A 23,384-nucleotide genomic window follows, 5' to 3' on the forward strand; every position below is an offset into this window, starting at 1 on the left:
TGTTACTGCACAGTTTCAGTATTTCCCGATATAAACGACTTTTTTTATTACAGTGATTCAAAATACACACGAATAAATGTATTCTGTTTGGCATCTATGAATTTCAGCAGAACACATTTATTTATTTGATTGCATATATGATTTACATTGATTGCAAAAGACCGAAAAGAATCTACACTTTAACTGTACTGTACAAGATAGACAACTTGACTGAAATACAAAGATCTACAAACGTATATTGAGATTTATTATTATTATTATTATTATTATTATTATTATTATTATTATTTTATTATTATTATTATTATTATTATTATTATTATTATTATTATGTAGTCCTCTCAAAAAAAGAAAGATTTTCGGTGTAATTTGATGCACTAACTGTGTGGTACTCTAAGTGACGCTGTTGGTCAGGGTGTTTAGTTTAAACTGCTCGTTTTTTGGATCCACCCATGTTTTCTGATTTCTTTCAGACAGAATTTCACTCCACTTAGAACTGTGTCTCGGTTAAGGGAACATCATTGCAGTACCTTTGTTTATTTTTTATAAAAATATTCAATTAAGCCTTGAGTCTGGTTTTTAGTATTTGTAAAATGCGGTTTCTGTCGTCGCTCGATGTTCGGATAAGAGGCGCTACAGACGGAGAATCGAGATGGCTGAGAATACTTTTGGTTGGATTTGCCTTTGTCATAACCGTTGCGCACGGGCAGGTCCGTTATTCTATTCCCGAGGAGATGAACAAGGGATCACTGGTGGGAAATATTGCTCAGGATCTTGGATTGGATGTAAAGAGACTGAAATCTGGAAGAGCTCGGATCTTTACGGAGGACAGTCGTGAGTACATCAGTCTGAATGTGGACAAAGGCACTCTGATAGTGAGAGAGAGGATAGATAGAGAGGAGCTGTGCGCTCAAGTGTCTCCATGCTCTTTACATTTTCAGATTATTCTGGATAATCCAGTAGAGCTGCATCAAGTTGATATTGAAATAGTGGATATAAACGACAATGCTCCTGCTTTCAACAGAAAAGAAATCAAAGTTGAAATACCAGAAACTGCTGCCTCTGGGTCGCGATTTTCGTTAGACAGTGCGCATGATCCGGATGTTGGATTGAATACTCTGCAGAGATACACCCTTAATCCAACAGAACATTTCACATTGAAGGAATTATATCGTAGCGATGGTACCAAATATGTGGAGATGGTTTTAAAAAGATCTTTAGACAGAGAGGTTCAGGAAGAACATAATTTACTTTTGACGGCATTTGATGGTGGAAATCCTCAAAAATCTGGAACAGTTAAGGTAACTGTCACTGTTCTTGATGCAAATGATAATTCACCTGTGTTCAGTCAGCCAATATACCGAGTGTCTTTGTCAGAAAATACTGCAAAAGATAGTTTAGTAGTGACAGTCAGTGCTACTGACAAGGACAAAGGATCCAATGGTGAGGTTACATATTCTTTTTCCCAAAGCACCAGAAATGAAGCAATGGATTTGTTCAGTATTGATTCAGACACTGGCAAAATTCAGTTAAAAGGATTCTTAGATTTTGAAAAATCAAAACAGTACGAAATATATGTTGAAGCAATTGATAGTGGTGGGTTAATTAATACTAGTAAAGTGCTGGTTGAAATTGTTGATGTTAATGATAATGCTCCTGTTATCAGTGTAATCTCGTTTTCTAACCCAATGCCGGAAGATTCCCCTTCTGACACTCTTGTAGCGATGCTGAATATTAAAGACATAGACAGTGGAAAGAATGGACAAATAAAATGTACAGTAAATTCAGATCTGCCATTTCGCATTAAAGCCACATCCTCTAATTTCTATAGTTTAGTCACAGACCGTATTTTAGATCGTGAAATATTTTCTGAATACAATATAACGATCACAGCTACAGATGAAGGATCTCCATCTTTATCTACAAATAAAACACTGAGGCTTAAAATATCGGATGTGAACGACAACGCCCCTGTTTTCCAGCGTCACTCATACACCGCTTATGTGATGGAAAATAATTCACCTGGAGTTTCTATATTTTCAGTAACAGCTACAGACAGAGACTCTGCTAATAATGCGCGCATTTCATATTTTTTAGAAGATCTTTCTGTCAACGGAGCTTCTGCTTCGTCTTATATTTCTGTTAACGCAGAGAGCGGGGAGATTCTTGCTATTCGATCTTTTGATTTCGAGCAAACAAAAGAGTTCAACATTCGCGTAAAAGCGCAGGACGGAGGAAACCCGCCGCTCAGTAGCAACGTGAGTGTGAAAATGATTATTCAGGACCAGAATGACAACGCGCCTCAGATTCTGTATCCAGTACAAACTGGTGGCTCTGTGGTGGCTGAAATGGTGCCTCGTTCAGCAGATGTGGGATATCTGGTCACTAAAGTGGTGGCTGTGGATGTGGACTCTGGACAGAATGCCTGGCTCTCATATAAACTACACAAAGCGACAGACAGGGCGCTGTTTGAAGTGGGCTTACAGAATGGAGAAATCAGAACTGTGCGCCAAGTCACTGATAAAGATGCTGTGAAACAGAAGCTCACTGTTGTAGTGGAGGACAACGGACAGCCTTCTCGTTCAGCTACAGTCAATGTTAACGTGGTGGTGGCGGACACTTTCCCTGAAGTGCTCTCCGAGTTCACTGACTTTACGCACGACAAGGAATATAACGAGAACCTGACTTTATATCTAGTCCTGGCCTTGGCTGTAGTTTCATTTCTCTTCATCGTGTCCATCATAGCTATAGTGTCAGTGAAATGCTACAGATGGAGACGTGAGAGGATGTTTTACAAATCCGGTGCCAATCTGCCAGTTATTCCTTATTATCCACCTCTTTACGCAGATGTAGGAGGAACAGGAACTTTACAGCATGTGTACAATTATGACGCTTACAGAACCACTGACTCTAGAAAAAGTGATCTGAAATACACCAGACCTCCTACTGAGAGCTTCATTAGTCTGGACAGCAGTGCAACACTTCCGCATGCGCACAGGGACAAAACTTTTGGCGAATTTGATGAGGTGAGAGCTACTGATGACTTATTTATCCATTGGGTTATAAATATTGACTTAATTTTGAAATAATAACTATTATTGTGTTCCATTTATATGTTGCCGATTGCCCGCTGTTACTGGTGATAGAATTTAGCCATTTCTTCCACAAGAATAACACTACACACCGGGCCATGTGCATGAGGTAGTTTCTAGAAATAATAATAAAAGATACAATCACTTATTATACAATAACACCGTAATATGACATGTCTAACATGAACATTATGCAAATGGTACAATATGACTTCAAATAACTAACCATCTTAGATAGCAGGTTCAGCAACCACAGTTAAAATCATATTAAATATCGTTAACATCATGTAGCCAAAATTAAGATCACACAGTGGTCTCCTTTAACAATCTTTACTATTATTTAGGAACAGTGGAGTACACATACAGCTTTGCAAACTTTATTCTGCGCTCTGACACGGCATGACCTGTCACCTGTGCGACTGCGCCCTGACTGCGCAGTTTGCGTGGCGCTGCCTATGCGCAGTGTTCAGTTCACCCGTGTCGTGGAAGCCGCACCAGAAATGCTGCACCCGCGCCCCTCGCTCCAAAACGAAAATCATTCACAATATAATATACAGTACAGACCAAAAGTTTGGACACACCTTCTCATTCAAAGAGTTTTCTTTATTTTCATGACTATGAAAATTGTAGAGTCACACTGAAGGCATCAAAACTATGAATTAACACATGTGGAATTATATACATAACAAAAAAGTGTTAAACAACTGAAAATATGTCATATTGTAGGTTCTTCAAAGTAGCCACCTTTTGCTTAGATTACTGCTTTGCACACTCTTGGCATTCTCTTGATGCCTACTTTGAAGAACCCACAATATGACATATTTTCAGTTCACTTTTTTGTTATGTATATAATTCCATATATAATTCCACATGTGTTAATTCATAGTTTTGATGCCTTCAGTGTGAATCTACAATTTTCATAGTCATGAAAATAAAGAAAAATCTTTAAATGAGAAGGTGTGTCCAAACTTTTGGTTTGTACTGTAAATATATTATATATAAACTTTTGGTCTGTACTGTATATATGTTTCGATCAACATGACATTAACAACTGCTATTGTAGAAAACAGCAGACAATTGTACACAATCAATTAAATTAATGTTCCAAAGCACTCGCAATTTAACAAAGAAACGAGAAATTGTTAATGATGTGCAGAAGTAACTAAATGACGTGAAGGTTGAACAAGAAGTTATGAGAATTTCATTTCTGATCTGAAAAACGCTCCAAAACAACTTAGAAAATCTTTAACAATGTTGGCTTTGCCTTTCAGAAAATAAAATAATGCCTTTTTTAAATTAATTTCCTAAATCCGGAACAACAAGGTAACACTTTTAAATAGATTTTGAATTTAAGTAAATTCTGAAAAAATGGATTTTTGTTTTGTCAGTCCTATCATTAAGGGAAAAAAATGCAAGTGCACAATTCTAATTGTAGTACGTCAAGCACATTACGTTTGTCTGTCTGTATGGTGTTGTTTGGTTTATTTAAACCTGTTGTAATATTTATTTAATGCTCTGAGTGACGCTGTTGGTCAGGGCTACGGATTTAAAATTCTCATATTAGGTCCTCCTCTCTATAATGATGCATTCTGCTTGGTTGTCTCTTCACTTTGGACGTTCTTTGGAGTAAACCACATCACATAAAATTGTCATTCAACTCGTTTACTTATTATTTTGAAACTTCTTTATTGTTTATACCGTGCAGTGTTTTTAATATGGATTTTCGTTTCTCGCTCGAAGCCCAGATAAGAGGCTCTGCTGTTCAGTTTTCGACGTGGATGATATTGGTTAGATTTGCCTTTGTAATGGCCATAGCGCACGGGCAGGTCCGTTATTCTATTCCCGAGGAGATGAACAAGGGATCAGTGGTGGGAAATATTGTTCAGGATCTCGGAATGGATGTAAAGAGACTGAAATCTGGAAGAGCTCGGATCTTTACGGAGGACAGTCGTGAGTACATCAGTCTGAATGTGGACAAAGGCACTCTGATAGTGAGAGAGAGGATAGATAGAGAGGAGCTGTGCGCTCAAGTGTCTCCATGCTCTTTACATTTCCAGATTATTCTAGATAATCCAATGGAGATGCATCGAGTTGATGTTGAAATACATGACGTCAATGATAATGCACCTGCATTCGACAGAAAAGAAATGAGCATCGAAATAGCAGAATTTGTTGCACCAGGCGCACGATTTTCTTTACAAAGGGCGCATGATCCGGATGTTGGTGTGAATACAGTACATAAATACACCATTAATCCATCAGATCGTTTCAGTTTGAAAGAATTATCTCGTAGTGACGGTACCAAATATTTTGAAATGGTTTTAAAAACACATTTAGACAGAGAGATTCAGGAAGAGCATAATCTAATTTTAACAGCATTTGATGGTGGAAATCCTCAGAAATCTGGAACAGTTAAAATAAAAGTCACTGTTCTTGATGCAAATGATAATTCACCTGTGTTTAGTCAGCCAATATACCGAGTGTCTTTGTCAGAAAATATTTTAAAAGATAGTTTAGTACTGACAGTCAGTGCTACTGACATAGACAAAGGATCTAATGGAGAGGTTACATATTCATTTTCTCAAAGCACCGGAAAGGAAGCCACGGAAATATTTAACATTGAGTCAGACACTGGTGTAATAAAACTAAAGGGTATTTTAGATTTTGAAAAATCCAAACAGTATGAGTTAGATGTTGATGCGATGGACAATGGCGGACAAACTGATACCAGTAAAGTGCTAGTTGAAATTACAGATGTTAATGATAATTCCCCTGTTATTAGTATAATCTCATTTTCTAACCCGATACCTGAAGATTCCGCTTCTGAATCTGCTGTAGCCATGCTGAATATTAAAGACGCAGATTCCGGGAAAAACGGACAAATAAAATGTACAGTAAATTCAGATCTGCCATTTCGCATCAAAGCCACATCCTCTAATTTCTATAGTTTAGTCACAGACCGTATTTTAGATCGTGAAATGTTTTCTGAATACAATATAACGATCACAGCTACAGATGAAGGATCTCCATCTTTATCTACAAATAAAACACTGAGGCTTAAAATATCGGATGTGAACGACAACGCCCCTGTTTTCCAGCGTCACTCATACACCGCTTATGTGATGGAAAATAATTCACCTGGAGTTTCTATATTTTCAGTAACAGCTACAGACAGAGACTCTGGTAATAATGCGCGCATTTCTTATTTTTTAGAAGATCTTTCTGTCAACGGAGTTTCTGCTTCGTCTTATATTTCTGTTAACGCAGAGAGCGGGGAGATTCTTGCTATTCGATCTTTTGATTTCGAGCAAACAAAAGAGTTCAACATTCGCGTAAAAGCGCAGGACGGAGGAAACCCGCCGCTCAGTAGCAACGTGAGTGTGAAAATGATTATTCAGGACCAGAATGACAACGCGCCTCAGATTCTGTATCCAGTACAAACTGGTGGCTCTGTGGTGGCTGAAATGGTGCCTCGTTCAGCAGATGTGGGATATCTGGTCACTAAAGTGGTGGCTGTGGATGTGGACTCTGGACAGAATGCCTGGCTCTCATATAAACTACACAAAGCGACAGACAGGGCGCTGTTTGAAGTGGGCTTACAGAATGGAGAAATCAGAACTGTGCGCCAAGTCACTGATAAAGATGCTGTGAAACAGAAGCTCACTGTTGTAGTGGAGGACAACGGACAGCCTTCTCGTTCAGCTACAGTCAATGTTAACGTGGTGGTGGCGGACACTTTCCCTGAAGTGCTCTCCGAGTTCACTGACTTTACGCACGACAAGGAATATAACGAGAACCTGACTTTATATCTAGTCCTGGCCTTGGCTGTAGTTTCATTTCTCTTCATTGTGTCCATCATAGCTATAGTGTCAGTGAAATGCTACAGATGGAGACGTGAGCGGATGTTTTATAAATCCGGTGCCAATCTGCCAGTTATTCCTTATTATCCACCTCTTTACGCAGATGTAGGAGGAACAGGAACTTTACAACATGTGTACAATTATGACGCTTACAGAACCACTGACTCTAGAAAGAGTGATCTGAAATACACCAGACCTCCTACTGAGAGCTTCATTAGTCTGGACAGCGGTGCAACACTTCCACATGCGCACAGGGACAAAACTTGTGCCGAATTTGATGAGGTGAGAGCTACTGATGACTTATTTATCCAAAGGGTTATAAATATTGACTTTATTTTGAAATAACTACTATTATTGTCTTTCATATATAAATTCTCTGTGAGTTGGAGCCATCAGCACGAACAATAGCCAACTGGTACAATATGATTTCAAACATGAAGCATTGGTCTCATATCTCAATGAGTAGCCAAGACAACAAACTTTATAGTGCACTGAATTATTAAGAAATGTATGCTTAATACGATCACTAATAAAGGTTCACTATAGAAACGGCATCACCTGTTATGCAACGAGAGTGCGACTGCACCCTGACTGCGCAGTTTGCGTGGCGCTGCCTTTGCGCAGTGCTCAGATCGCCCGTGTCGGGGAAGCCGCACCAGAGATGCTGCACACGCGCCCCTCGCTCCAAAACGAATAGAATTCACAATATTATATATATATATATAATATATATATAATATATATATATATATATATATATTCTTTTTCTTTCGGCTGCTCCCATTAGGGGTCGCCACAGCGGATCATCCGTCTCCATACCACCCTGTCCTCTACATCTGCCTCTTTTACACCAACTACCTGCATGTCTTCCCTCACCACCTCCATTAACCTCCTCCTTGGTCTTCCTCTTTTCCTCCTTCCTGGTGGAAATCACAAATCACAATATCATCCGCAAACATCATAGTCCAGGGAGACTCCTGTCTGACCTCGTTCGTCAACCTGTCCATCACCACTGCAAACAAGAAAGGGCACAGGGCCGATCCTTGATGCCGTCCAACCTTCACCTTGAACCAGTCTGTCGTTCCTACTGCACACTTCACTGCTGTCACACTGTCCTCATACATGTATCAGCTATCTCTCTCCCTTTACCAGTCATAGTGCCAACATTTAAAGTACCAACCCGAACCTCCACTCTCCTACACTTTTCCTTTCCCTGTCGCCTCTGTAGGCGTCTTCCTCCTCTCCTCCTCCTCCTTCGGCCAACAGTAGCCCAATTTCCACCGGTACCCTGTTGGCTAACGATACCTGTGGCGGTCGTTGTTAACCCGGGCCTCGACCGATCCGGTATGAAATTCTTATTCGTGACCCGCATATTTGATTTGGCACATGTTTTACGCTGGATGCCCTTCCTAACGCAACCCTCCCCATTTATCCGGGCTTGGGACCGGCAATAAGAGTGCACTGGCTTGTGCCTCCCTAATGGCTGGGTTATATATATATATATATATATATATATATATATATATATATATATATATATATATATATATATATATATATATATATATATACACACAGTGAGGAAAATTAGTATTTGAACACCCTGCTATTTTGCAAGTTCTCCCACTTAGAAATCATGAAGGGGTCTGAAATTGTCATCGTAGGTGCATGTCCACTATGAGAGACATAATCTAAAAAAAAAAAATCTAGAAATCAAAATGTATGATTTTTAAACTATTTATTTGTATGATACAGCTGCAAATAAATATTTGAACACCTGTCTATCAGCTAGAATTCTGACCCTCAAAGACCTGTTAGTCTGCCTTTAAAATGTCCACCTCCACTACATTTATTATCCTAAATTAGATGCACCTGTTTGAGGTCCTTAGCTGCATAAAGACACCTGTCCACCCCATACAATCAGTAAGAATCCAACTACTAACATGGCCAAGACCAAAGAGCTGTCCAAAGACATTAGAGACAAAATTGTACACCTCCACAAGGCTGGAAAGCGCTGCGGGGAAATTGCCAAGCAGCTTGGTGAAAAAAAGGTCCACTGTTGGAGCAATCATTAGAAAATGGAAGAAGCTAAACATGACTGTCAATCTCCCTCGGACTGGGGCTCCATGCAAGATCTCACCTCGTGGGGTCTCAATGATCCTAAGGAAGGTGAGAAATCAGCCCAGAACTACACAGGAGGAGCTGGTCAATGACCTGAAAAGAGCTGGGACCACCGTTTCCAAGGTTAATGTTGGTAATACACTAAGACGTCATGGTTTGAAATCATGCATTGCACGTAAGGTTCCCCTGCTTAAACCAGCACATGTCCAGGCACGTCTTAAGTTTGCCAATGACCATTTGGATGATCCAGAGGAGTCATGGGAGAAAGTCATGTGGTCAGATGAGACCAAAATAGAACTTTTGGGTCATAATTCCACTAAACGTGTTTGGAGGAAGAAGAATGATGAGTACCAACCCAAGAACACCATTCCTACTGTGAAGCATGGGGGTGATAGCATCATGCTTTGGGGTGTTTTTTTCTGCACATGGGACAGGGCGACTGCACTGTATTGAGGAGAGGATGACCGGGGCCATGTATTGCGAGATTTTGGGGAACAACCTCCTTCCCTCAGTTAGAGCATTGAAGATGGGTCGAGGCTGGGTCTTCCAACATGACAATGACCCGAAGCACACAGCCAGGATAACCAAGGAGTGGCTCTGTAAGAAGCATATCAAGGTTCTGGCGTGGCCTAGCCAGTCTCCAGACCTAAACCTAATAGAGAATCTTTGGAGGGAGCTCAAACTCCGTGTTTCTCAGTGACAGGCCAGAAACCTGACTGATCTAGAGAAGATCTGTGTGGAGGAGTGGGCCAAAATCTCTCCTGCAGTGTGTGCAAACCTGGTGAAAAACTACAGGAAACGTTTGATCTCTGTAATTACACACAAAGGCTACTGTACCAAATATTAATATTGACTTCCTCAGGTGTTCAAATACTTATTTGCAGCTTTATCATACAAATAAATAGTTAAAATAAATCATTCATTGTGATTTCTGGATTTTTTTCTTTTTAGATTATATCTCTAACAGTGGACATGCCCCTACGATGACAATTTCAGACCCCTCCATGATTTTCTAAGTGTTAGAACTTGCAAAATAGCAGTGTGTTCAAATACTTATTTTACTCACTGTATATATATATATATATATATATATATATATATATATATATATATATATATATATATATATATATATATATATATGTTTTGATCAACGTGACATAGGAAACAGCAGTCAATTGTACACAATCAATTAAATGAATGTTCCAAAGCACTCGCAATTTGACCAAAGCAACGAGAAATTGTTTTTAATGATGTGCAGAAGTAACTAAATGACATGGAGTTTGAACAAGTAGTTATGAGAATTTCATTTCTGATCTGAGAAACGCTCCAAAACAACTAAGAAAACCTTTAACAACTTTGGATTTGCCTTTAGATAAAATAAAGCGTTTTAAAATTAATTTCCCCCATCCAGAACTACAAATTAACACTTTTTTAATAGATTTTGAATTTAAGTAAGATCTCAAAAACTAAATTTTTTTCCTCTGTTTTCTCAGTCCTATCATTAAGGAAAAAAAGTTCATCAAGTGCATAATTCTAATTGTAGTACGTCAAGCACATTACGTCTGTCTGTCTGTATGGTGGTGGAGGTGTTTTTTTTTTTTTATACCTGTTGTAATATTTATTTGATGCTCTGAGTGACGCTGTTGGTCAGGGGTACAGATTCTAAATTCTCGTATTAGGTCCTCCTCTCTGTAATGATTGCATTCTGCTTGGTTGTCTCTTCACTTTGGACGTTCTTTGGAGTAAACGACATCATATAAAATTGTCATTCAACTCGTTTACTTAACATTATTTTTAAACCTCTTTATTGTTTATACCGTGCAGTGTTTTTAATATGGATTTTTATTTTTCGCTCGATGCCCAGATAAGAGGCTCTGCTGTTCAGTTTTCGACGTGGATGATATTGGTTAGATTTGCCTTTGTAATGGCCATAGCGCACGGGCAGGTCCGTTATTCTATTCCCGAGGAGATGAACAAGGGATCAGTGGTGGGAAATATTGTTCAGGATCTCGGAATGGATGTAAAGAGACTGAAATCTGGAAGAGCTCGGATCTTTACGGAGGACAGTCGTGAGTACATCAGTCTGAATGTGGACAAAGGCACTCTGATAGTGAGAGAGAGAATAGATAGAGAGGAGCTGTGCGCTCAAGTGTCTCCATGCTCTTTACATTTTCAGATCATTCTAGATAATCCAATGGAGCTGCATCGAGTTGATGTTGAAATACTTGACGTCAATGATAATGCACCTGCATTCGACGGAAAAGAAATAAGCATCGAAATAGCGGAATCTGTTGCACCAGGCGCACGTTTTTCTTTACAAAGGGCGCATGATCCGGATGTTGGTGTGAATACAGTACAGAAATACACCATTAATCCATCAGATCATTTCAGTGTAAAAGAATTATCTCGTAGTGACGGTACCAAATATTTTGAAATGGTTTTAAAAACACATTTAGACAGAGAGATTCAGGAAGAACATAATTTAATTTTGACGGCATTTGATGGTGGAAATCCTCAGAAATCTGGAACAGTTAAAATAAAAGTCACTGTTCTTGATGTAAATGATAATTCACCTGTGTTTAGTCAGCCAATATACCGAGTGTCTTTGTCAGAAAATATTCGAAAAGATAGTTTAGTAGTGACAGTCAGTGCAACTGACATAGACAAAGGGTTGTATGGAGAGGTTTCATATACATTTTCACAAAGCACCGGAAAAGAAGCCACGGAAATATTTAGCATTGATTCAGACACTGGTGTAATAAAACTAAAGGGTCTTTTAGATTTTGAAAAATCCAAACAGTATGAGTTAGATGTTGATGCGATTGACAAGGACGGATTAACTGATACCAGCAAAGTGCAGGTTGAAGTTACAGATGTTAATGATAATTCCCCTGTTATTAGTATAATCTCATTTTCCAACCCAATACCTGAAGATTCCGTTTCTGATTCTGCTGTAGCCATGCTGAATATTAAAGACGCAGACTCCGGGAAAAACGGACAAATAAAATGTACAGTAAATTCAGATCTGCCATTCCGCATTAAAGCCACATCATCTAATATATATAATTTAGTAACAGACCGTATTTTAGATCGTGAAATATTTTTTGAATACAATATAACGATCACAGCTACAGATGAAGGATCTCCATCTTTATCTACAAATAAAACACTGAGGCTTAAAATATCAGATGTGAACGACAACGCCCCTGTTTTCCAGCGTCACTCATACACCGCTTATGTGATGGAAAATAATTCACCTGGAGTTTCTATATTTTCAGTAACAGCTACAGACAGAGACTCTGGTAATAATGCGCGCATTTCTTATTTTTTAGAAGATCTTTCTGTCAACGGAGCTTCTGCTTCGTCTTATATTTCTGTTAACGCAGAGAGCGGGGAGATTCTTGCTATTCGGTCTTTTGATTTCGAGCAAACAAAAGAGTTCAACATTCGCGTAAAAGCGCAGGACGGAGGAAACCCGCCGCTCAGTAGCAACGTGAGTGTGAAAATGATTATTCAGGACCAGAATGACAACGCGCCTCAGATTCTGTATCCAGTACAAACTGGTGGCTCTGTGGTGGCTGAAATGGTGCCTCGTTCAGCAGATGTGGGATATCTGGTCACTAAAGTGGTGGCTGTGGATGTGGACTCTGGACAGAATGCCTGGCTCTCATATAAACTACACAAAGCGACAGACAGGGCGCTGTTTGAAGTGGGCTTACAGAATGGAGAAATCAGAACTGTGCGCCAAGTCACTGATAAAGATGCTGTGAAACAGAAGCTCACTGTTGTAGTGAAGGACAACGGACAGCCTTCTCGTTCAGCTACAGTCAATGTTAACGTGGTGGTGGCGGACACTTTCCCTGAAGTGCTCTCCGAGTTTACTGACTTTACGCACGACAAGGAATATAACGAGAACCTGACTTTATATCTAGTCCTGGCCTTGGCTGTAGTTTCATTTCTCTTCATCGTGTCCATCATAGCTATAGTGTCAGTGAAATGCTACAGATGGAGACGTGAGAGGATGTTTTATACATCCGGTGCCAATCTGCCAGTTATTCCATATTATCCACCTCTTTACGCAGATGTAGGAGGAACAGGAACTTTACAGCATGTGTACAATTATGACGCTTACAGAACCACTGACTCTAGAAAGAGTGATCTGAAATACACCAGACCTCCTACTGAGAGCTTCATTAGTCTGGACAGCTCTGGAACACAAACAATTACGCATGCGCCTGGAGTAAAAAATACCGACTCTGATCAGGTGAGACATATAGTGGATTTTTTTCATTTAGATTTTTATGTAGTTTGATAGCATTAATCTTAGTTCATAATGAATTTATTTTGCCTGAAAAATTGACAGAAGTTTTGTCCCCTGTGTGCGTGTGTGAGTGTGTGTGTGTGTATTTGTGTGTGTGTGTGTGTGTGTGTGTGTGTGTGTGTGTGTGTGTGTGTGTGTGTGTGTGTGTGTGTGTGTGTGCAAATTATTGTTATTATTATTATTGTTACTATTATTATTATTATTATTATTAATTTTATTATTATTATGTAGTCCTCTCAAAAAAAAAAAAAAAACATTTTCGGTGTAATTTGATGCACTAACTGTGTGGTACTCTAAGTGACGCTGTTGGTCAGGGTGTTTAGTTTCAACTGCTCGTTTTTGGATCCACACATGTTTTCTGATTTCTTTCAGACAGGATTTCACTCCACTTAGAACTGTGTCTCGGTTAAGGGAACATCATTGCAGTACCTTTGTTTATTGATTATAAAAAATATTCAATTAAGCCTTGAGTCTGGTTTTTAGTATTTGTAAAATGCGGTTTCTGTCGTCGCTCGATGTTCGGATAAGAGGCGCTACAGACGGAGAATCGAGATGGCTGAGAATACTTTTGGTTGGATTGGCCTTTGTCATAACCGTTGCGCACGGGCAGGTCCGTTATTCTATTCCCGAGGAGATGAACAAGGGATCACTGGTGGGAAATTTTGCTCAGGATCTTGGATTGGATGTAAAGAGACTGAAATCTGGAAGAGCTCGGATCTTTACGGAGGACAGTCGTGAGTACATCAGTCTGAATGTGGACAAAGGCACTCTGATAGTGAGAGAGAGGATAGATAGAGAGGAGCTGTGCGCTCAAGTGTCTCCATGCTCTTTACATTTTCAGATCATTCTGGATAATCCAGTGGAGATGCATCGAGTTGATGTTGAAATACTGGATATCAATGATCATGCTCCTGCTTTTGAAAGAAAAGAAATCAGTTTTGAAATACGGGAATCAATTGCCTCAGGTTCACGGTTTTCTTTAGACAGTGCGCATGATCCCGATGTTGGAGTAAATACACTGCAGAGATACACCCTTAATCCATCAGATCATTTTTCTCTGAAAGAATTATCACGTAACGATGGCCGCAAATATGTTGAGATGATTTTAAAAACAGCTTTAGACAGAGAGGTTCAGGAAGAGCATAATTTAATTTTAACAGCATTTGATGGTGGAAATCCTCAGAAATCTGGAACAGTTAAGATAAAAGTCACTGTTCTTGATGTAAATGATAATTCTCCCGTGTTCAGTCAGCCAATATACCGAGTGTCTTTATCAGAAAATATTCTAAAAGACAGTTTAGTAGTGACAGTCAGTGCTACTGACAAAGACGAGGGATCTAATGGAGAGGTTACATATTCATTTTCTCAAAGCAACGAAAAAGAAACTGTGGAAACATTTAATATTGATTCAGACACAGGAGATATAAAACTAAAAAGGGTTCTGGATTTTGAAAGATACAAACAATATGAAGTAAACGTTGAGGCGGTAGATGAAGGCGGACAAACTGATACCAGTAAAGTGCTAGTTGATATAATTGATGTTAATGATAATTCACCAGTCATTAATTTAATCTCGTTTTCTAACACAATCCCAGAAGATTCAATTCCTGACACTCTTGTAGCGATGCTGAATATTAAAGACGCAGACTCCGGAAATAACGGACAAATAAAATGTACAGTAAATTCAGATCTGCCATTCCGCATCAAATCCACATCCTCTAATTTCTATAGTTTAGTCACAGACCGTATTTTAGATCGTGAAATTTTTTCTGAATACAATATAACGATCACAGCTACAGATGAAGGATCTCCATCTTTATCTACAAATAAAACACTGAGGCTTAAAATATCGGATGTGAACGACAACGCCCCTGTTTTCCAGCGTCACTCATACACCGCTTATGTGATGGAAAATAATTCACCTGGAGTTTCTATATTTTCAGTAACAGCTACAGACAGAGACTCTGGTAATAATGCGCGCATTTCATATTTTTTAGAAGATCTTTCTGTCAACGGAGTTTCTGCTTCGTCTTATATTTCTGTTAACGCAGAGAGCGGGGAGATTCTTGCTATTCGATCTTTTGATTTCGAGCAAACAAAAGAGTTCAACATTCGCGTAAAAGCGCAGGACGGAGGAAACCCGCCGCTCAGTAGCAACGTGAGTGTGAAAATGATTATTCAGGACCAGAATGACAACGCGCCTCAGATTCTGTATCCAGTACAAACTGGTGGCTCTGTGGTGGCTGAAATGGTGCCTCGTTCAGCAGATGTGGGATATCTGGTCACTAAAGTGGTGGCTGTGGATGTGGACTCTGGACAGAATGCCTGGCTCTCATATAAACTACACAAAGCGACTGACAGGGCGCTGTTTGAAGTGGGATTACAGAATGGAGAAATCAGAACTATGCGCCAAGTCACTGATAAAGATGCTGTGAAACAGAAGCTCACTGTTGTAGTGGAGGACAACGGACAGCCTTCTCGTTCAGCTACAGTCAATGTTAACGTGGTGGTGGCGGACACTTTCCCTGAAGTGCTCTCCGAGTTCACTGACTTTACGCACGACAAGGAATATAACGAGAACCTGACTTTATATCTAGTCCTGGCCTTGGCTGTAGTTTCATTTCTCTTTATTGTGTCCATCATAGCTATAGTGTCAGTGAAATGCTACAGATGGAGACGTGAGAGGATGTTTTACAAATCCGGTGCCAATTTGCCAGTTATTCCATATTATCCACCTCTTTACGCAGATGTAGGAGGAACAGGAACTTTACAGCATGTGTACAATTATGACGCTTACAGAACCACTGACTCTAGAAAGAGTGATCTGAAATACACCAGACCTCCTACTGAGAGCATCATTAGTCTGGACAGCAGTGCAACACTTCCGCATGCGCACAGGGACAAAACCTGTGGCGAATTTGATGAGGTGAGAGCTACTGATGACTTATTTATCCAAAGGGTTATAAATATTGACTTAATTTTGAAATAATAACTATTATTGTGTTTCATATATATGTTGCCGATTGCCCGCTGTTACTGGTGATATAATTTAGCCATTTCTTGCACAAGAATAACACTACACACCGGTTCATGTGCATGAGGTAGTTTCTAGTAATAAAAATAAAAGAAACAATTACTTATTATACAATAACATCGTAATGTGACATGTTTAACACGAACATTATGCAAATGGTACAATTTGACTTCAAATAACTAACCATCTTAGATAACAGTTTCAGCAACCACAGTTAAAATCATATTAAATATCCTTAACATCATGTAGCCAAAATTAAGATCACACAGTGGTGTCTTTTTTCAGTTTTTCTCAGTTGGTTTGTGGCATTTCTCAAATCATCCTTTAGATTTTCAAATCAGTAAGTGCATTCTCAAAACAATGTGTACAAACAGCACAATACATTGGATTTCTTGCAAAAGCCTGTTTTTTGCTCAAAATCCTTAGTACTTCTTTCAAAATTAAGTCTTTGTGTCAATTAACATTTCATTGCCATCAAAATAACAAGTCCTTTTATCATTGTTTACGAACAAGATAGTCAAAATGTTTAGCCTTTTTTTTAATATGACACTGCTTTATTTTAGTATTTCACGAGGATGAATTTCTTCTAAGTGTGCAACTATGATTTACAACAGCACATATTTACACATTACTGTATGTTGGATATTGATTGTAAGAGACTGGACAGGATTCATTTGTTCAATTTTTCTTTACTGATGGACTGACAATTTACAATATACAGTAATGTCATTGTGATAGAAAATAAAAAGACACAAATTAAAATACCAAAAGGTAAACATAGGAAACACTTCTTAGGCAGAACTGCACATGCCGCAATATACAGTGCAATCAGTCTCTACCCCCTGACGGGCCACAGATTTTCATTCACATCACAACAGATATCATCCCTTGCAATACCATTGTGAGGCCATGATTGACAACAAGGTCCACAATAGTGGCTCTAATTTATTTTGAAATGTGTCTATGTCTCTGGCCTCTTCTTCCTCTTCCTCTATTCTGCCTCCTTACCCTTCCAGCATGCATTATTTTTGGGTCTCGACCATGTTTATTTCCTAGTTGTTTATCCGTTTTTAACTATTGAGAATCTGGTTTGCTGTTTTTATATACACTCGCCAATTACAGTAAAGGTTCGCGAGATTCAGCCTTGACCTATTTTATAGAACTAGTTGATAGGTTGATCTAAAAGTGAACACACCCTTAATTAGTGACATTCAAGGTTCATCTGCACAATTCATCAAGACACATTTACCAAAAAAGTTTAATAGAACTGTGAAGAAGAAGAGCTTGACAAATGTTGACAACTGGTTTAACCATTCTGCATTCATTGACTTATGCAATGAACTGATGCCTAAATGTTTTGAGGGTTAAAACCATTTAAGCGAAACTAGTATAATACATTTTGATCAACATGACATAAACAACTGATAATGTAGAAAACAGCAGACAATTGTACACAATCGATTAAATGATGTACAAAAGCATTCGCAATGTAATCAAAGCAACGAGAAATGTTCTTATGAAGAGCAGAAATGACTAAATGATGTGGAGTTTGAACAAGTAGTTTTGAGAATTTCATTTCTGATCTGGGAAATGCTCCAAAGCGACCCCCGTTATTTCGCCGGTGTCGGGGAAGGCGCACCAGAGACCCTGAACACGCGCCCCTCGCTCCGAAACGAATATCATTCATAATATAATATAATATAATAAATATATATGACATAAACAACTGCTAATGTAAAAAACAGCGGACACATGCACACAATCCATTAAATGAATGTTCCAAAGCATTCGCAATTTGACCAAAGCAACGAGAAATTGTTTTTATGGTGTGCAGAAGTAACTAAATGACATGGAGGTTGAACAAGTAGGCATGAGAAGTTCATTTCTGATCTGAGAAACGCTGAAAAACAACTGAGAAAATCTTCAACATCTTTGGCTTTGCCTTTAGATAAAATAAAGCATTTTAAATTAATTTCCCCCATCCAGAACTCCAGAACTACAAGTTAACACTTTTTAAATAGATTTTAATTTTAAAAAGTGCTGAACAACTAGATTTTTTTTCAGTTTTGTCAATCCTATCATTAAGGAAAAAAATTTCATCAAGTGCACAATTCTAATTGTAGTACATCAAGCAAAATACAATTGTCTGTCTGTATGGTGTTGCTTGGGATTTTATACCTGTTGTAATATTTATTTGATGCTCTGAGTGACGCTGTTGGTCCGGGCTACAGATTTAAAATTCTCATATTAGGTCCTCCTCTCTGTAATGATTGCATTCTGCTTGGTTGTCTCTTCACTTTGGACGTTCTTTGAAGTAAACCACATCACAAAAAATCGTCATTCAACTCGATTACTTAACATTATTTTGAAACTTCTGTATTGTTTATACCGTGCAGTGTTTTTAATATGGATTTTCATTTTTCGCTCGATGCCCAGATAAGAGGCTCTGCTGTTCAGTTTTCGACGTGGATGATATTGGTTAGATTTGCCTTTGTAATGGCCATAGCGCACGGGCAGGTCCGTTATTCTATTCCCGAGGAGATGAACAAGGGATCACTGGTGGGAAATATTGTTCAGGATCTCGGATTGGATGTAAAGAGACTGAAATCTGGAAGAGCTCGTATCTTTACGGAGGACAGTCGTGAGTACATCAGTCTGAATGTGGACAAAGGCACTCTGATAGTGAGAGAGAGGATAGATAGAGAGGAGCTGTGCGCTCAAGTGTCTCCATGCTCTTTACATTTCCAGATTATTCTAGATAATCCAATGGAGCTGCATCGAGTTGATGTTGAAATACTTGACGTCAATGATAATGCACCTGCATTCGACAGAAAAGAAATAAGCATCGAAATAGCGGAATCTGTTGCACCAGGCGCACGTTTTTCTTTACAAAGGGCGCATGATCCGGATGTTGGTGTGAATACAGTACAGAAATACACCATTCATCCATCGGATCACTTCAGTGTAAAAGAATTATCTCGTAGTGACGGTACCAAATATTTTGAAATGGTTTTAAAAACACATTTAGACAGAGAGATTCAGGAAGAACATAATTTAATTTTGACGGCATTTGATGGTGGAAATCCTCAGAAATCTGGAACAGTTAAAATAAAAGTCACTGTTCTTGATGCAAATGATAATTCACCTGTGTTTAGTCAGCCAATATACCGAGTGTCTTTGTCAGAAAATACTGCAAAAGATAGTTTAGTAGTGACAGTCAGTGCTACTGACATGGACAAAGGATCTAATGGAGAGGTTTCATATTCATTTTCACAAAGCACCGGAAAGGAAGCCACAGAAATATTTAGCATTGATTCAGACACTGGTGTAATAAAACTAAAGGGTATTTTAGATTTTGAAAAATCCAAACAGTATGAGTTAGATGTTGATGCGATGGACAATGGCGGACAAACTGATACCAGTAAAGTGCAGGTTGAAGTTACAGATGTTAATGATAATTCCCCTGTTATTAGTGTAATCTCATTTTCCAACTCGATACCTGAAGATTCCGCTTCTGAATCGGTTGTAGCCATGCTGAATATTAAAGACGCAGATTCCGGGAAAAACGGACAAATAAAATGTACAGTAAATTCAGATCTGCCATTTCGCATCAAAACCACATCATCTAATATCTATAGTTTAGTCACAGACCGTATTTTAGATCGTGAAATGTTTTCTGAATACAATATAACAATCACAGCTACAGATGAAGGATCTCCATCTTTATCTACAAATAAAACACTGAGGCTTAAAATATCGGATGTGAACGACAACGCCCCTGTTTTCCAGCGTCACTCATACACCGCTTATGTGATGGAAAATAATTCACCTGGAGTTTCTATATTTTCAGTAACAGCTACAGACAGAGACTCTGGTAATAATGCGCGCATTTCTTATTTTTTAGAAGATCTTTCTGTCAACGGAGTTTCTGCTTCGTCTTATATTTCTGTTAACGCAGAGAGCGGGGAGATTCTTGCTATTCGATCTTTTGATTTCGAGCAAACAAAAGAGTTCAACATTCGCGTAAAAGCGCAGGACGGAGGAAACCCGCCGCTCAGTAGCAACGTGAGTGTGAAAATGATTATTCAGGACCAGAATGACAACGCGCCTCAGATTCTGTATCCAGTACAAACTGGTGGCTCTGTGGTGGCTGAAATGGTGCCTCGTTCAGCAGATGTGGGATATCTGGTCACTAAAGTGGTGGCTGTGGATGTGGACTCTGGACAGAATGCCTGGCTCTCATATAAACTACACAAAGCGACAGACAGGGCGCTGTTTGAAGTGGGCTTACAGAATGGAGAAATCAGAACTGTGCGCCAAGTCACTGATAAAGATGCTGTGAAACAGAAGCTCACTGTTGTAGTGGAGGACAACGGACAGCCTTCTCGTTCAGCTACAGTCAATGTTAACGTGGTGGTGGCGGACACTTTCCCTGAAGTGCTCTCCGAGTTCACTGACTTTACGCACGACAAGGAATATAACGAGAACCTGACTTTATATCTAGTCCTGGCCTTGGCTGTAGTTTCATTTCTCTTTATTGTGTCCATCATAGCTATAGTGTCAGTGAAATGCTACAGATGGAGACGTGAGAGGATGTTTTACAAATCCGGTGCCAATTTGCCAGTTATTCCATATTATCCACCTCTTTACGCAGATGTAGGAGGAACAGGAACGTTACAGCATGTGTACAATTATGACGCTTACAGAACCACTGACTCTAGAAAGAGTGATCTGAAATACACCAGACCTCCTACTGAGAGCTTCATTAGTCTGGACAGCAGTGCAACACTTCCGCATGCGCACAGGGACAAAACCTGTGGCGAATTTGATGAGGTGAGAGCTACTGATGACTTATTTATCCAAAGGGTTATAAATATTGACTTAATTTTGAAATAATAACTATTATTGTGTTTCATATATATGTTGCCGATTGCCCGCTGTTACTGGTGATAGAATTTAGCCATTTCTTGCACAAGAATAACACTACACACCGGTTCATGTGCATGAGGTAGTTTCTAGTAATAAAAATAAAAGAAACAATTACTTATTATACAATAACATCGTAATGTGACATGTTTAACACGAACTTTATGCAAATGGTACAATTTGACTTCAAATAACTAACCATCTTAGATAACAGTTTCAGCAACCACAGTTAAAATCATATTAAATATCCTTAACATCATGTAGCCAAAATTAAGATCACACAGTGGTGTCTTTTTTAGTTTTTCTCAGTTGGTTTGTGGCATTTCTCAAATCATCCTTTAGATTTTCAAATCAGTAAGTGCATTCTCAAAACAATGTGTACAAACAGCACAATACATTGGATTTCTTGCAAAAGCCTGTTTTTTGCTCAAAATCCTTAGTACTTCTTTCAAAATTAAGTCTTTGTGTCAATTAACATTTCATTGCCATCAAAATAACAAGTCCTTTTATCATTGTTTACGAACAAGATAGTCAAAATGTTTAGCCTTTTTTTTAATATGACACTGCTTTATTTTAGTATTTCACGAGGATGAATTTCTTCTAAGTGTGCAACTATGATTTACAACAGCACATATTTACACATTACTGTATGTTGGATATTGATTGTAAGAGACTGGACAGGATTCATTTGTTCAATTTTTCTTTACTGATGGACTGACAATTTACAATATACAGTAATGTCATTGTGATAGAAAATAAAAAGACACAAATTAAAATACCAAAAGGTAAACATAGGAAACACTTCTTAGGCAGAACTGCACATGCCGCAATATACAGTCCAATCAGTCTCTACCCCCTGACGGGCCACAGATTTTCATCCACATCACAACAGATATCATCCCTTGCAATACCATTGTGAGGCCATGATTGACAACAAGGTCCACAATAGTGGCTCTAATTTATTTTGAAATGTGTCTATGTCTCTGGCCTCTTCTTCCTCTTCCTCTATTCTGCCTCCTTACCCTTCCAGCATGCATTATTTTTGGGTCTCGACCATGTTTATTTCCTAGTTGTTTATCCGTTTTTAACTATTGAGAATCTGGTTTGCTGTTTTTATATACACTCGCCAATTACAGTAAAGGTTCCCGAGATTCAGCCTTGACCTATTTTATAGAACTAGTTGATAGGTTGATCTAAAAGTAAACACGCCCCTTAATTAGTGACATTCAAGGTTCATCTGCACAATTCATCAAGACACATTTACCAAAAAAGTTTAATAGAACTGTGAAGAAGAAGAGCTTGACAAATGTTGACAACTGGTTTAACCATTCTGCATTCATTGACTTATGCAATGAACTGATGCCTAAATGTTTTGAGGGTTAAAACCATTTAAGCGAAACTAGTATAATACATTTTGATCAACATGACATAAACAACTGATAATGTAGAAAACAGCAGACAATTGTACACAATCGATTAAATGATGTACAAAAGCATTCGCAATGTAATCAAAGCAACGAGAAATGTTCTTATGAAGAGCAGAAATGACTAAATGATGTGGAGTTTGAACAAGTAGTTTTGAGAATTTCATTTCTGATCTGGGAAATGCTCCAAAGCGACCCCCGTTATTTCGCCGGTGTCGGGGAAGGCGCACCAGAGACCCTGAACACGCGCCCCTCGCTCCGAAACGAATATCATTCATAATATAATATAATATAATAAATATATATGACATAAACAACTGCTAATGTAAAAAACAGCGGACACATGCACACAATCCATTAAATGAATGTTCCAAAGCATTCGCAATTTGACCAAAGCAACGAGAAATTGTTTTTATGGTGTGCAGAAGTAACTAAATGACATGGAGGTTGAACAAGTAGGCATGAGAAGTTCATTTCTGATCTGAGAAACGCTGAAAAACAACTGAGAAAATCTTCAACATCTTTGGCTTTGCCTTTAGATAAAATAAAGCATTTTAAATTAATTTCCCCCATCCAGAACTCCAGAACTACAAGTTAACACTT

General features: G+C 38.7%; 1 protein-coding gene and 4 pseudogenes across 5 annotated transcripts; all 5 read left to right on the forward strand.

The window, feature by feature from the left end:
* Positions 1-497: 497 nt before the first annotated feature.
* LOC310729040 (protocadherin gamma-A11-like) lies at positions 498-3,020 on the forward strand. The gene is given in 2 exon segments (XM_083547009.1): positions 498-2,856; positions 2,859-3,020. Coding segments are annotated over 2 exon segments (2,295 nt in total). The 5' UTR covers positions 498-593; the 3' UTR covers positions 2,891-3,020.
* A 1,595-nt stretch (positions 3,021-4,615) lies between these two features.
* Positions 4,616-7,098, forward strand: LOC310729367 (protocadherin gamma-A11 pseudogene; annotated as a pseudogene). Its single transcript has one exon. The product of its transcript is annotated as a protocadherin gamma-A11 pseudogene (transcript).
* Positions 7,099-10,677: 3,579 nt separating this feature from the next.
* On the forward strand, positions 10,678-13,273 carry LOC310729049 (protocadherin gamma-A11 pseudogene; annotated as a pseudogene). The gene has a single exon. The product of its transcript is annotated as a protocadherin gamma-A11 pseudogene (transcript).
* A 534-nt stretch (positions 13,274-13,807) lies between these two features.
* On the forward strand, positions 13,808-16,317 carry LOC310729045 (protocadherin gamma-A11 pseudogene; annotated as a pseudogene). Its single transcript has one exon. The product of its transcript is annotated as a protocadherin gamma-A11 pseudogene (transcript).
* A 2,220-nt stretch (positions 16,318-18,537) lies between these two features.
* On the forward strand, positions 18,538-21,195 carry LOC310729048 (protocadherin gamma-A11 pseudogene; annotated as a pseudogene). The gene has a single exon. The product of its transcript is annotated as a protocadherin gamma-A11 pseudogene (transcript).
* Positions 21,196-23,384: the final 2,189 nt, after the last annotated feature.

Source organism: Silurus aristotelis (assembly GCF_946808225.1).
Source record: "Silurus aristotelis genome assembly, chromosome: 7".
NCBI classification, from domain to species: domain Eukaryota; kingdom Metazoa; phylum Chordata; class Actinopteri; order Siluriformes; family Siluridae; genus Silurus; species Silurus aristotelis.